Source organism: Uranotaenia lowii, chromosome 3 (genome assembly GCF_029784155.1).
Source record: "Uranotaenia lowii strain MFRU-FL chromosome 3, ASM2978415v1, whole genome shotgun sequence".
In the NCBI taxonomy this organism is placed as follows: Eukaryota; Metazoa; Arthropoda; class Insecta; order Diptera; family Culicidae; genus Uranotaenia; species Uranotaenia lowii.
In genome coordinates, this window is record NC_073693.1 from 159,148,700 (window position 1) to 159,165,122 (window position 16,423).

Sequence of the window (16,423 nt, forward strand, 5' to 3'; positions counted from 1 at the left end):
GTTTTTTTGAAGCTCTGTCGATTAGTTTTGAAGATTTTTTTAATTTTTTTTTCTTGAGTTATTTTTTGTTTTTGACCAAATTTGCCCAGATTTTTTGTTGCCATTTTTTAAATCAAATGCCCGGATGTTGTCAGGTAGGTTTATATAAAATTCCATGGATTTGTACAGCCCGCATACGTGTTAAAAAAATTCTGGCATCCTTATACAAGACCCACTAGTAGGTAATAGAATGGTCGGTAGGTTGATTTCTCACACTTCTTTCTCTAAGCTCAAATTTGCCCAACATACATTGGCAGTGCGGCGCGCGGGAAACGGTTCGTAAATCACTTTGGACATCCTGCCGGGTATGTGGTTAGCACTGGCCGGAAGTCCAAAAAGGGGAAGAAGGGGCATCTTTCCACCTCCCGGCTCTTGTTTGCTGGCTGGTGTCAAAATTTTATGTTATTTCTCACACCCACCGATAATACAATTTTACGGGGTACCTCCTGCCATGTGTATGCACGCCGAGTCAGGGAATCTGTCACTTCTGACTAGGAACCAGCCAAGGAAAGACGGATGAAACGAGGCAACGCGACGCCCAGCTCTGGCGATGATGGGGAAACTTTTTGAAGACTCTAAAGTTCGGCTTGAATGACGGTTCTTCCTCCAGGGGGGCTGGCCAAATATTGCTTTTACTGAAAGTTGTTAAAGCATCCCAAATGCGCTCGTCAAATTGGCTGAGGAAACCAGATGCTTCCGGTGCCCGGGACCTTGACAAAGACTTGTAAATTGAAAGATTGGAGCCGGTTGGCACGAAAACAAACGATGGCCGTCGCCATTAGTGGTTTATATTAAAAGTTTATTCAGATTCGGAAGATATGTGAATCATTAGGAGATCATTAGGCATTATTAATTTACGATTTTTAATTGGCTTATGACTTGGTTTAAGTGTTTTTAATCAGTTTAAATAGTGTTCAAGCATGTTTAACCATTTTTCTTCTTTTGAAATGCCGAAAAAATGATTGATTTCCAAATAAGACGCAGTGTAGTTAATGCATTTCTTTCATTTGTATATTTTTTCATTAATTCACAAAACAGCCTATACAGACTTGAAAAATTAAAAATAAAATCAAATTTGTTTGATTTTCCCTAGAACCGAAGCGTAATGACAACCATCCTTCTGTTCTAGAGGAAAATCAAACAAGGCTGTTTTGTGAACTACCGTATACTGGGGGATCTTTGGGGTAATTTTGATCAACATAAAATTTTCACAGATAATCATCATTAACTAAGTATAAAGTTCAAATATCAGAAAACTGTGTACTACGTTTGAAAGCCTTTAAATTGAGTTGCAAATAAGCTGAATTTTGTTTTTATTAGAAGATTTTAAATGTTACTTAAAATGTAATTTTAAAATCTTAAAATATCTGATTTTTCGAAGGCTCATAAACAAACATTTCTCCTGATAAAATTTAAGCATTCAGGAGCAAATGGGTTGTTTAATGTGAAATTTCAACTTGTTTCTTGGTTAAGGTTTAGTTTAAGCGTTATTTTTATGGTCTTTTGATGATTAAATTTGTATGTTGAAAAAAAAAAACGGTGATTTTTCATGAAAAGGCCCGTATAGAAAAAATGGCTGTAAACCCTATTAAATGGTTGAATTTAAAGAAAACAATAACATGGGAACAGAACGAGGACTTACGGAATTGTATGAAGGTTCATTTTCATTTGTTTTTAAGGCATAAACATATTGAAAAATGTTTATAATTTTTGCCCCTAAATGTATGCAGCAACATTGTCAATCTTTTGAGTATATTTGATTTTGGAATAAAACGTTGAAAAACTAAATTGCGTCCAAACAAAAAATTACTGTAATCGATATTTTGAGCCTTCTTTGCTAAATGGCATCAAAGCAATAAATTTGAAGATGTTGAGATACGTAAAAACCATAGTGAGCAAGGTTACCCCGAAACTCGAAGTCTGATTTTGTAACAAACATTTTATTACAACCAGAAATTTCGTTTGAATTAACTGCAATCAATGATCATGTTTAATACTCCTCACCTCAGCAAGTGTTTTAAAGCTTTTAGGTGTTACGAAAAAGCAACCCCTTCCAAAATTTAAAAAAAAGGATGAAAAAAGTGATCAAAGTTCCCCCAGTTTACGGTAATGAAAAAATATGAGAATTGCTGATGGAAGAAATCACTAATGTTCTAATTGTCGATAAAAACATTATGCTGAAAAATTTTGATCACCTAAGCTTTCATAAAGCATTTAAAAAATTTTTAGCAAATTTTTTAAAAATATTTTTAAACAACCATGATGGTTGATGCGTGATGATTGCATTACTGAGATATAATCATATTGTGAGTATCTTTAGCGCCGATGTGGTCTAGCGGATAGGCAGGCGCTGGTCTAGTTTTGGTAAGCCAGGCGTACTGGGTTCGATTCCCGGTATCGGCAAGAACACTTTTGGGTTCGAATCCCATAAGTGGCCGACAGGTAAAATGTGTTTTCTCTTAAAGGGTGATACGGTCAAAATTTGATCAAGGGAAAACGCGTGTAAGTCGGTGAAATCGTTTATTTAAAAAATTAATTTAAATTTCTTTTTCAAGTTTAATTAGTATAAAATTCAGGAAAAATATTCAATTAGGCTCCGCTTTTCCAAATCCGAATTACCGGGCCTTACGCTTAACCCCTGCCATCAGATTTTGTACAGCCACCTTGTCCACCGTCTTCGCCGCAGAAAGCCAGTTTGCATTGAACTGCTGCTCGTCCTTAGCAGTTTTTTGGTCTTCTTTAGGTTCCCATAGCCCAGTATTTCTCAATTGGGCAGAGCTCTGGCGTGTTGGGAGGGTTCTTGTCCTTGGGAACCACCTGCACGTTGTTGGCGGCGTACCACTTCATGGCCTTTTAACCGTAATGACAACCTGCCAAATTCGGCCAAAACAGTACGGAACAACCGTGTTTCTTCAGGTAAGGCAGCAGACGTTTATTCAAACACTCTTTCACGTAAATGTTTTGGTTGATAGTCCCGGAAACTATGAAAATGCTGCTTTTCAAGCCACAGATACAGATGGCTTGCCAAACCAGATATTTCTTCACGAACTTTGATAGTTTCATGTACTTGAAAATATCTGCTACCTTTCCCCTTTCTTTGCCGTATAAAACTCCTGTCCCGGAAGCTGCTTGTAGTCGGCTTTGACGTAGGTTTCGTCGTCCATTACCACGCAGTCAAACTTACTCAGCATCGTCGTGTACAGCCTCCGGGATCGCGCTTTGGCTGTCGTATTTTGTTTATCATCGCGATTTGGAGTCACTACCTTCTTGTAAGTCGGTAGTCCGGCTCGGTTTTGGCTCGATGCACGGTTGTAGACGATACACCCAGCTTATTCGCGGCATCTCGGAGAGGGAGGTTAGGGTTTCGCTTGAAACTACCGGCAACTCTCTTTGTCGTCTCAGCGGCTTCCGGTTTTCGATTTCCCCCCGATCCAGACTTCCTGGCTGTCGACAAACGTTCCTGAAACACTTTAATTACATTTGTAACGGTTGATTTGGCAACTTTTAGCGATTTTGCCAGCTGTGCGTGCGAGTAGCTCTTCTTCTTTGGACGGCATTTTGACAACTGAAGAGTGAATTCCAAAATGAAAATAGGAGCAACATTCTACACACACACACACACACCTTCGAAATGAGGGGTGTACAGGTTTCTTAAATGCAAAATTGAAAGAAATACGTCAAGTTGATATTGACCAAATATTGACCATATCACCCTTTATAACTGACTATATAATAAGAATGTTCAATCAGTTGCCAGCTGGCCAGGTATGTACACGGATGCCGGAATACCTGTAAGAAAACTAGCCCACCTGATTGACTCGTTCTTCCAAAATATACCTACATCAACACAATACATTCACTCCATAACAGTTCATACGAAGCCATGGGGTCCGGGTATGGGGTACGCGTTGCATTAGAGATTTGTCGAATCTAATAATGCATGTGTTAATAATCTAAGAATGCATGTGAGCACAAAGTACTTAGACAGAAACTGCGGTGAATCCATGCACCCATGGTGAACACCAACATACATATATACAAAATCATATTGTGAGTATCTTTTCTACTGCCAGTCAAGATTTTTAGGTAAAATATGTATTAAAAAGTATCGTAAAATAAATGTCCATCGTAAATTGTTTAAAATAAGGAAATTTTCAAATTTATTTTCATGGGAAAAAATGAATTCAAAAATATTTCACGAAAATCATTTTTCAATAAATAAAGTTGTAGTTTATGACATAATGACATCGCAAACATGATGGAATTAATTTAAAACAGGCCTGAAAACATATTTTCAAATACTTGACATTGTGAATCCATCAACATGGCGCCATTTTGTGCCCTTCGATTTTGCAACCAACATGGCGTTCATCAGTTCAATGCTTATTGGCTTTATTATGATCAGATAAATGGCTTATTAGTTTCAGATAAATGGCTTATTAGTTCAATACCATTTTTATGAGAGCCATATGGAAGCTTAAATTTGTCGTTTCTCTCGCAAGCCAAGCAATCAAGCGTTGGATGAGTTCCTCATTTCAGAGCTGTTAATCATTAGTACAGTAAATGATGACAAACTTTTTGAATTAAAATAAATGAGGGATTGGTTGTGTATTTACGGTGGAAGAACCATGAGTTGAAGTCGAATTTCATTGCCTGGCGCCATCTGAAAATCTAAGATGGCGGTTTCCGCTGAATTTTATAATGCTTTTAATCACTGAAAATAGTATGGAACCTCTACAATATGGATATTGATGATAAGATTAAATCGCCGATAAATTTTATTAATTTTATATGTTCATTGACACGTGCGGCGAGATGAAACGCTAGGTAGAAGAATTTGTAAAGGCATGAAGAATAGGCGGATAGGCAAGCATCAGATGAGCTTCGTAGGATAAAGTTTGGATAGGTATTGAAACTGTAAGTCTAGGGCATTTTTTATTGGAAAGCATGAAAGTGTGGTGGTACGCCTTTGCCGTACAACAGACTACTCTGTGACGTGATCGACTTTTGATCAACACATTCCTAAACACAGCAGGCCAGTTGGATTGTGTACTGTCAATACACAGTTAGGCTGAGGCGAAATTACACTTTTTGACGCCATTTTTCATTCGAAGATGACTGCTTTCTCTAAACTTCAAAATACAGTAAATCACTGAAAGTCGCATGAACATCTCGTGATATGGGTATTGAGTGAAAGGGCTAAACTAGAAGAAGTCGAATTTCGCTTCCTGGCGCCGTCTTGAAATCCAAGATGGCGGCTTCCGATTAATTCTAAAATGCTGCAAACGATTAAATATCACATAACAACCCCATAACAACCCCATAACATGGGTATCGGGTGAAAGGACTAAACGGAAAGAAGTTAAATTTCACTATCTGACGCCACCCAAGACAGTGACTTCCGCTTTCAAATGCTATAAATGTTGGAAAATCTTATTAATATTTTGTACCATTTTCAGCATTTTCAGCATTTCGCGGATTTACAGCATTTTCAAGTTAAGCAGAAGCCATCATCTTTCAATATGACGTCAGAAAGCGAAATTTGAATTCTACTCGTTTAGCCCTTCCACCTATTATCTATATTGTGGATATTTCATGAGATTTTTATTCATTTACAGCTAGCGGCGATGTGGTCTAGCGGATAGGCTGGCGCGAGTCTGGTTTTGGTATGCCAGGCGTACTGGGTTCGATTCCCGGTATCGGCATGAAAAACTTTTGGGTTCGAATCCCATAAGTGGCCGACAGGTAAGATGGTTTCATTCTATAACTGACTATATAATAGGAATGTTCAATCAGTTGACAGCTGGCCAGGTATATACACGGATGCTGGAATATCTGTAAGAAAACTAGCCCACCTGATTGACTCGTTCTTCCAATATAAACTACATCAACACAATACATTCACTCCATAACAGTTCATACGAAGCCATGGGGTCCGGGTATGGTGTACGCGCGCATTGGAGATGTGTCGAACTTAATAATCTAAAGAATGCATGTGAGCACATACTTTGGCAGAAACTACGGTGAATCCGTGCACCCATGGTGGATAACCCACATAACATAACATAATAGATTTTTATTCATTCACAGCTTTGAAATTAGAAGCAGAAGCCGCCATTTTGGTCTCATGATGGCGTCAGGTAACATTTTTTTTCTCCTACCCTTCACTCAATACTCATATTGTAGAATTCATATCACTTCCGGTGATTTAAAGTATTTCGTAGATTTTTATATATTTTTATTTTGTTTAAGAGAACAGAACACACATTTATAATATGTGTGAAAATGGGAGTTCCAATTCATATATGCGCAAACTAGCCTGAGCGTGTTCTGTTTTGACATCTTGATCGAGAACTGTCACCTTATTTTATTACGGTTTCAGCACTGCGTGTCTTTTTGAAATGTGCAAAAAAAAGCTTGAAACAAACTTCTTAGATTATATTCCATTGGAGTTTCAGGACTCTTTCTATACAACCTTAACAGTATATTTAGAAAAATCTTTATTAAGCATCTAAGCATATTTCATGACCATAATAAAACAGTAATAAAACTAGCTGCATATGAAATACCATAATTAAACCATAATAAAACTTTCAAATGATTGATAGCTTAATATGTGTTACTTGGGTTTACAGTGCTTTAATTCTAAATTAAATTCCAATCAATCGTAGGCTAGTGATCGATTTTTCGATCAATGCTTAGCCATTTAGCTTAAGCATTGACAGATATACGATGATTTTGGTCACTTTTTCCAGGCTTTTGCGAAGTTTCCGATAGGATTTGCAGTGTTCTGGAACGAACAAATCATCATGGGCCGCACTGTGAAGTCAAAAAGGCCCAGTAATAACATGGCGATGCTGCGCGCATTAACGGCAGTATAGCGCGCCAAAATCATCGGCTTTTCCTCGTCAACGAAGAGGGTTTTCCGAAGGGTCCAGCCAAAGTCAGCCCAAGGCTCGGCCTCTTTTCCCTACAAACCACCGACGGAACAGGTAACCAACTCAACGACACGGGAGCGACCTTCATCAGAAGCCCACGATGGACATAGTCAGAGGCCTATGTGCGATAGTCAGATGCCCAGAGCGGCAAGTGTTTGTCAAAGTTTGTAATTTAGTTATTAAGTCGTAATACAGTCCACTTAGATGTTTGTAATGTTTTGAGAATGAGTGCGTTTTTATTCGGTAAAGAAATCTGATGCTATCGATCCAAGCCATCAGGGGCGCACCTGAACATGGTCCTATCGAGCCAGATCATCAATCAGCAGATAGCATCAGATTGTATGTATGGTTTGTATGAGCGTTTGAGCGTGTGTGAAAATAGTGCTATCCAATCCAATCGTTGATCGAAAAATCTCATCCACCCTACGTTCAAATCAATACGTGTGAAAAGCATTCCCAACATTAAAGTAAATTTCGATGAGTATGAGAGTTAAGATGTGTGTGAAATTATGAGCTGAAAACAATCCAATCATTCGTGCGTATGTGTTATAAATCACCATTGCCTGCTGAAAATCAGATGCGATAGTCGTTCTATCAAGGAATAAGTTTATGTTCATGTCGATATGTTGCTCAGTTATTCAATTCATTTCATAATAATGTTATCTAATCCAACTCCACTCGCGTCAATGGCACTCACTTCACCTGCTGGTTGAAAATACAACCCAGTAGGCACGTACTCTCAGAAATCGACAGAGCATGCAAAAAATTGAGAGTTGAGTCACCGAACTTAGAATAAATCGGTTCATTTCGGCGACACTCCGAGAGTGCAAATATTCTCATTCGGTTTGTCCTGCCGAGATACCTAGAGGCAACGAATACGAATGCGTACAAGCGAAATCAGTTTGAATCGTACACTCGTACGGTGTGCTCGTACTTTATCCCCGTCTTTTTTTATATGCGTGCTTTCAATCGTAGCTGTCGACTTCTCAGGCAGGCAAACACGCGTTTCGAAGGGAAACATACGATTCGGATTGTGTTCGTGTGTTTCTCTGGGGGGCGTGTCTTAGATTATTTCGTGGCACTCACCCATGGCACGCGTATGGTGTGTTCCTCTCTGCCGATTAGATGATGCCAAATCGAGAGATCGATACGATCCCTCTGTCGATTTGAGTTACCTCTCTGTCGATTCATGTTTAATAGGATTACAAGTAAAAGCATCCGCTCTCCAGGCATCTCACCCCGCACTCACGCTCCGGTCATCATTCCAGCCCCGTTATCCTACCGCCTGAAGAACCACGGAAATACACGATGGGTAAAACAAATAACATATTGTTACACCCAAAATAATAAAGAAATTAATTTTACGGGATTTTTCACGTAAACTAAGTTTTTGATGCATCCCATCGATTCTACGTACGTCCTGTAGCAACCACATTACTTCCCCGTAACTAATACATATCAACCCTTAACTGATACATGAAATTCACGTAAATTCTAAGTGGGTGTCTTGAATTCCGTTTTTCCGCGTGTGATCATTTTTCTTATAAGAATAAAAGGCAGCCTTTCGAATCTGTTTACGTTTTAATTTTTTTGTAGCCCCAAAAAAATCTCGATAAGCGCCACAGCAAACCGGCGCGCCGTTGAACGCGAAACCCGCAATGGTACTTTTTTTTATTTTACGTGGTGGAATCAAAAAACACCAGCTTGTTTAAGTTTCTCATAAAAACGTTTTGAGTCGTTTATTTAGTGAAGGTGTTTTTATTCAATGAACATTGAATATTTCGACGACGATAATTACGACGACCGTTGACGTTGTTGGGTTCGCTTTACTGCAACTAGGTTATGCAACTACCAAGAAGCGAGATTATTGGTGTCTGCAAGACCCAGCTGGAATGGCCGGAGCCGACGAATCTGCTTGGGAAAATCTTAAAATGCAACTATCGGTAAGTCAAAATTACAGGAGAGGAAAAGTTATGTCAATCGAGGTTTTTTCTGCTTTTACAGAGACTGCAACAACCGTACCAAGTTCACTGTACTAACAACAGCAGCAGGAAAAACAACAGATGTTTCCGGAAAAGCAACTTGGCAAATGCGCAACCTTCACCCCCGCTTGAACAAAGGTTCGAGCCAGAAATTGGTGGTGACGAATAAGGAGGAAATCCGGAACAACAAGGGCTTGGTGGCTAGGAGCAGGAGTTACTCAAACAGTAAGTTTTCATATTTTTAAGTAGATTGGATTCTAAAGAAGTGACTATTGTATGTTTAGTAGATTGTGTAATAAACAATGAAAAATAAATTTTGGAATGACTTCTTTATTATGGAGAAATGGCCATACGATTAATAATTCAAATATCATAATAATTAAAAGGAACGATATAGCTGACTATAATGGAACCTCGATTGTATAAAAATTTCTCGTAACTTTCAGCGTCAAACCATGTTGCAAGCATTAAAAATTCACGTAAATTAGATGTGAGTACCAATTCCAATAGGGGCGCGTTTACTTAACTATTTCGTAGCATTTACGTGAAAATCAATTGGATAAAAATTATGTAGTTTTTCACGTAGCCACGACGTGCAGATTATTTTGGGTGTAGGAATCTTATCGGTCGAAAGCTCCCTCGGCCTACAGACGCCCTGAGATCCCGGAACAAAAAGAGGCCTTCCAGTAAACATGAATCGGCAGAGAGGTAACTCAAATCGCCAGAGGGATCGTAACGATCTCTCTGGCGATTTTGCATCATCACATCGTAAGAGAGGAACACACCATACGCGTGCCTTGGGTGAGTGCCACGAATTAAGCTAAGACACGCCCTCCAGAGAAACACACGAACACAATCCGAATCGTGTTTGTATGTTTCCCTTCGAGACGCGTGTTCGCCTGCCTGAGAAGTCGACAGCTACGATTGAAAGCACACACGGGACACGGGGACAAAATGCGACCACACCGTACGAGTGTACGATTCAAACTGATTTCGCATGTACGCATTCGTATTTGTTGCCTCTAGGCAGGACAAACCGAATGAAAACATTTGCGTTCTTGGAGTGTCGCCGAAGTTAACCGTTTTATTCTAAGTTCGGTGACTCAACTCTCAATTTTATGCATGCTCTGTCGATTTCTGAGAGGACGCGCTTACTGGGCTTGAAAGCCCAAACTCATGAGTCCCTGTGGCTTGACCAAGGACTGAGTGTTGCTGAGCAACCCCTTCTGGGCTGGCTCGTTACCTTTGACCATAAGCACTACATCACTCAGCAAATCATGACTCCCTTAAGTGTAGAAAAACTTTCCGTTTATAACACGGTGATGGCATTTGTGGAATTATTATATTCAGTTTAAATTCAACCATTCCCATCAACAACTTCAATCGCCGGTGCACATCAGCAAACATCTTCTCTAATCCCATAATAAAAATTAAATGAAGAATAAATGGGGGACAAGCTCCCCAAACTTAACTTACTATAGTAGGTATACGTCAGTCATGTTGTCATACTTACATCGAAACGTTGAGGAAGCAAGTCAGCAGGAATTCGTTGTAGATTGCCATCGAAATAAATCGGCTTTCGTTGAACTCGGACGGAGCCTTTCGCACCATGATGCACAGCCGGACGCCCCACGCCAGGAACAGCACCTCCACTAGAGTTGGGTTTTTTTCAAATTTTGTTCGGAGTGCAGTTGAGTTATACACATTTTGATATGGTGTAGCGCGTTTTTGTTGTTTTTTGTTTGTTTGTTTGTTTCGTTACACAGGAATAAACAAAGTCAAACGGAGCACACCAGACCGGATTTTGAGTGCCAGACAGGAAGCGTGAAACGACAGCGAGAAGAGGAGTAAAAAAAATTCGAGCATTAGTTACATTCGGAGTCGAGCGAGCAGAAGTTTGCAGAAAGTGACAGCAGAGTGCAATAAATTATGATTCGCTTTATATGAAGAATTATACCTCGAGTACCCTCAATCCTGTAAGAAGAGTAATTGTGTACGTAGAAGGATCCTGTTCTATGGGTAGGTATGTTGGCTGTGAGCTTTCCTGGCGCAGCAAAAGAGAAGGATATGATGTGCAAGCTGCATCTACATATCCTTCGCTTAGTGAGACGCAGCAATGGATGACATATGTTGAGCATGAAAAAAAATTAACCATTCTTTCATTACAGCACGTCAGAGCTACGAAGATAAGTCAATTTAGTGTCATGCAGAATGGGGAATGTTTTTTTCTGAAATTTTATATAACGGTTTAGGATTTTCTTTACTACTTCAAAGTTATGCTTAATTTTAATGTATATTCAATTCCTAATAATTCTTTATACAACACTTCTCTCTCTGCGATACAACTTGAGAAAATCGTGAAATTTAAGACAGCTCAATCAAATTTCGGAAGATGATAAAAGCATTGTGCTGGCTCAAACTTTCCCATGGCAGGTAATAAGTTGCATTTCAACAATCTATAAAATTTAACAGCCCTCTGGAGTGCTTCCGTAGCACATTGTAACACATTCAACAAAAATCCAATAAATCAACAAGCGATTCCTCCCAAGAAAGCTGTCCAATATTGGTTCAAACATCTGTTTTTCGGTTTATTGCTTTTTGTCATAAAGTCACCATTTCGCTCCAGCTCTTAACACGTGTTTTTAGAGCCATCTTCAGCACCAGGACCAGGGCTGTGTGTGACATTGTGCAAGTGTCATAGCGTATCACATAACAGGAAGCATGTTTTCTCGCGTACGTTCTGGAGCATTTTTCAGATATTGCAATGGCATCGTTCACTCGCAGTTTCCCGGCATTATATTGTGTGCTTCCATCGCATCCGGAAATGGACGACAGGACAGGATAAAAGTAGGAAGTATCAGAAAAAAATATACCGGAAAAATATCTCTTCCAATCCGTTTTGTCCTTGACCATGTCAGAGACGTTCGATTATTTTTAGTATCAAGACTAATCCAATACAGTGCCAGTGGCTGGCAACAGACATTTCTGCCACATGTTATTGAGTAGGGAAAGAGCGAGCGACCGACCATTCATGCTGTTCGATGCACAAAAGAATACTTGTGCATTTTTTGCCCGAAACCACTTCTCAATACACACATGGCGAGCTGAATCGAATTATTTGGATCAATTGATTATGCTGACAGGATCTGTTCCATTTACAGATTGAACGGATGGAAAAAGAATTGAGACGTGTAAGTTTTGCAGTGGTATAGAAAGGATGCCTCCTTTTTTGTATACAGTCAATTAAAATTTCAGAACCCCATAACCTCAATGACTGAATTCTTTGTGAACACAAGTTTTTGTTACCCAAACTGATGAACTGTGAACGCATCAACCGCTTTGCTTCTTGAAACAAGTGTATTGTACACTGATGCTTGGGCCAATTTGAGAAGACAAGTGTAGAAATTCATCGGTTTACTATTACTTAAAATTATGATACTTATGACTAGGATTTTTCTTATACTGTAATTTCTGTTTGACAATTATACTGATCTTCTTATATTGATGGATTCAAAGAACATTTAGTTGAAACGTGCCATTATTTAAAGCATTTTAAAAAATGAGTTCCATACTTTATTTATCTCGAAATTCTTCTTTATCAGTTTGCAAAACACTAACCCATTTTTCTTATAGACGAGACAAATCATCATTAGAGACCCCATAGCTAAAGGGGTATAAGCGCGTAAAATCTGTTTTTGAGAGAAAGCGCTTCCAAACTTTTGATTTTTATGTTTTCCATATATTTTTCGGAATGTTGCAGTTTTTATTTTAGAAGACAAATGTTTGAGGTTAAAATTCCATGAATTTCAAATTTAAATCAGACATAGATTAAGATACAGTGAGCAAAACAAGAATAGAACCACTATGTGTTTTGCTTGTTAAAATATAAATGATAGAAAATCGTCAAAATTTTCTTCTACAATTTTTTCTATAATAATTCAACGAATAACCCAAGCATAGATTTACTTTTTCCCCAAGAACCAATTGACGTCGACGACCAGAAATATGAAAATATGTTGCGAAATAAAAATTGTACCACTTATGTTTTTCTACAAAATCAATTTTTTTTTTAAATTTTCCATGTAGGTACAAGTGAATAATATTGCCTCGCAAAAACTCACCAGCACAAGAACATACCACCGACGAAGTTTCTGCTCATCTTAACTTCCGAGTCAGTTGCATTTCATATCAATAAAATTGCTAGCCATCTAGTCCATCAAGCTTTATCAGAAATTCCTACATCGTTATTCCTTTTACCGGTCCAATCATTTCACTTTTTAGTGAGTTTATTAAGACATACACCGTCTTAGCCGATTAGGCCTATAGACTGAATAAATGACGTGGATAACTTAATATTAACTTTAAACACCTAGACTAGCGATTGCCATCTTAGCACGCTTATATCTCCGCAGATTGCAGGTTCAAGTCCTGCCGATGAGCCGTTGTTTCTTTTTCGAAAATTTCATGATATTTACGGCTTATGTTCTTTCGTTCTTTGATACCTCATGTATCTTTAATTCTTTCCATCACCTATAAAAATGTGATTATTTTCAGATACAAAGATGTACCAAGCGATTTCATAACATCAGAATTGATCAGTGCGTATGATAATTTTACTATGGTGAACATTCTTGTTGTTAATTCTAATTGATGATCATTATTTATCGAACCCGTGAGTAAACAAACACATTTTAAGCTGCTTTCAAATTTGAGACAGGTTTAATGTCTCAAGTCTAATGTCTCATGTCTCATGTCTCATGTCTCATGTCTCATGTCTCATGTCTCATGTCTCATGTCTCATGTCTCATGTCTCATGTCTCATGTCTCATGTCTCATGTCTCATGTCTCATGTCTCATGTCTCATGTCTCATGTCTCATGTCTCATGTCTCATGTCTCATGTCTCATGTCTCATGTCTCATGTCTCATGTCTCATGTCTCATGTCTCATGTCTCATGTCTCATGTCTCATGTCTCATGTCTCATGTCTCATGTCTCATGTCTCATGTCTCATGTCTCATGTCTCATGTCTCATGTCTCATGTCTCATGTCTCATGTCTCATGTCTCATGTCTCATGTCTCATGTCTCATGTCTCATGTCTCATGTCTCATGTCTCATGTCTCATGTCTCAGGTCTCATGTCTCATGGCTCATGTCTCATGGCTCATGTCTCATGTCTAATGTCTCAGGTCTAATGTCTCAGGTTTCATGTCTCATGTCTCGTGTCTCAGGTCTCATGTCAGGTCTCATGTCTCAGGTCTCATGTCTCATGTCTCAGGTCTCATGTCTCAGGTCTCAGGTCTCAGGTCTCATGTTTCAGGTCTCAGGTCTCAGGTCTCAGGTCTCAGGTCTAATGTACCATATCTCATGTCTCATGTTTCATGTCCCATGTCTCAGATCTCAGGTCTCAGGTCTAATGTACCATATCTCATGTCTCATGTTTCATGTCCCATGTCTCAGTTCTCAGGTCTCATTGAATTGATCAGTGCGTATGATAATTTTACTATGGTGAACATTCTTGCGGCTCCCGCCAGCTAAGTCCAAGATGGCAGCCCCATCGCGGGATAGGGACTTTAGGCTAACAACCTACTGCTCCTGAAATCTTTTATTGTTACAGAAACTGAGAGAAGAAATAACCGAATTGGAACTTTGGCAACGACTTTTAGCATGAAAACACGGACTAGAATTGGAACTTGGAATGTTTTGACCCTTGTCCAGCCAGGAAAGCTGGCTCAACTTGCTAGAGAAGCTAGCCGCCTCAAGCTAGAGATATCGCAGGTCCCGCAGGCCCATGCGGCCCTCATAAGATGGGAACCGATAAACGAAAGAATAATCGTAGCCAGATTCAGAACACGGGTTAGAAACCTTACAATCGTCCAGTGTTATGCGCCAACTGACGTTGCCGATTTGCAGGAGAAAGAGCAGTTTTACAGTCAATTGAACAGCGTGGTTGAGAGAATTCCGAAGGGTGACATTCAAATCCACTTAGGCGGCTTCAACGCAAAGATTGGCTCCGATAATCAGGACTTTGAGCGCATCATGGGGCGCCATGGCCTAGGACAGATGAGCGAAAACGAAGAGCTGTTTGTAGAATTTTGTGGCAACAACAACATGGTGGATCGCTCTCCCCCCATTGACCAGCACATAAGGTCACTTGGGTATCCCGAGATGGCCGAACAGAAAATCAAATTGACCACATCTGCATCAGCCGAAAATGGAGAAGGAGCCTTCTTGATGTCCGCAACAAACGAAGCGCAGACATTGCATCTGACCATCACCTCGTCGTTGGCGAGATACGACTGAGAGTTGCGCGTGTCCAACGGCGCGAGGAGAAAGTCGGGTGTCGATACGACGTCCGCCGGTTGGAGAATCCAGAGGTGAAAAGGGCATACGTTGAACAGCTAGAATCCCGAGCCTCGGAGCTGCCGACAGACGGAACAGTAGAAGAACAGTGGTGTGGAATCAAGAATGCCTTTATCACGACGAGCCATGGTACTCTCGGTAAAGTTTATGGAAGACGAAGTGAATGGATGTCGGATGAAACCTGGAGGATGATCGATGATCGGAGAAAGGCGAAAGTCGGAATTGAGCAGGCACGTACCGGGTTAGCCAAAGCAGCCGCCCGCTTACGATATTCGGAGCTGGAAAAGGCAGTTAAACGAGCTTGTAGACGAGACAAGAGAGCCTGGACAAACTCCCTAGCCGAAGAGGGAGAAAGAGCCGCCGCCATTGGAGATATCCGATTATTATATGATATTTCTCGCCGCCTTAGTGGTGCAAGAACTAATGCAAGAATGCCGCTGAAAAACCGAGCAGGTCAGCTGCTGACAGATCGAACAGATCAGCTCAAGCGTTGGACTGAGCATTTTGATCAACTTTTTCGAGTTACAAATAGCAATGGCCAACAGAACCCGCAGCTCGAGGCGCCCACAGTAAGTCGCATTAATGGTGTCAACTCGGAAGCGCCCTCGCTGGCTGAAATAGAAGCGGCAATCAAGGACATGAAATCCAACAAAGCACCTGGAATCGATTGCATTCCTGCTGAAATGCTCAAAGCCGACCCTGCCTTGTCAGCACAAATGTTGCACCGTCTATTCGCTGACATTTGGGATACTGCAACATTCCCGGCCGACTAGATGCAGGGTATCCTCGTAAAGGTCCCAAAGAAAGGAGACCTAACAGAGTGCGGTAACTGGCGTGGCATAACTTTGATCTGTACAACCCTCAAAGTACTCTGCAAAGTGATCCTGAACAGGATCCAGGAGAAAATCGACACTACACTCCGACGGCAACAAGCTGGATTCCGATCCGGACGATCATGTGTGGACCACATCACAACGCTACGAATAATACTGGAACAAATCAACGAATTCCAGGACTCTCTTCTGCTGGTGTTCGTTGATTTCGAAAAAGCATTTGACCGACTGAACCACGAAAACATCTGGGCTGCTCTTAGACGACGAGGGG

At 40.1% G+C, this 16,423-nt stretch overlaps 1 protein-coding gene and 1 long non-coding RNA gene across 3 annotated transcripts in view; one reads left to right on the forward strand and one right to left on the reverse strand.

Moving 5' to 3' along the window:
- The window catches only part of LOC129755136 (uncharacterized), an 824,173-nt gene that overhangs the window by 163,969 nt on the left and 643,781 nt on the right, over positions 1 to 16,423 (reverse strand). For both annotated transcript variants that reach the window (XM_055751488.1, XM_055751489.1), the window contains exon 16: positions 10,473 to 10,611. In XM_055751488.1, the coding sequence (XP_055607463.1) occupies positions 10,473 to 10,611 (139 nt within the window). The remainder of the gene's footprint in view (positions 1 to 10,472; positions 10,612 to 16,423) is intronic.
- On the forward strand, positions 8,420 to 9,276 carry LOC129755137 (uncharacterized). Its single transcript, XR_008739193.1, has 3 exons — positions 8,420 to 8,638; positions 8,725 to 8,920; positions 8,982 to 9,276. It is a non-coding gene; the product is annotated as an uncharacterized LOC129755137 (long non-coding RNA).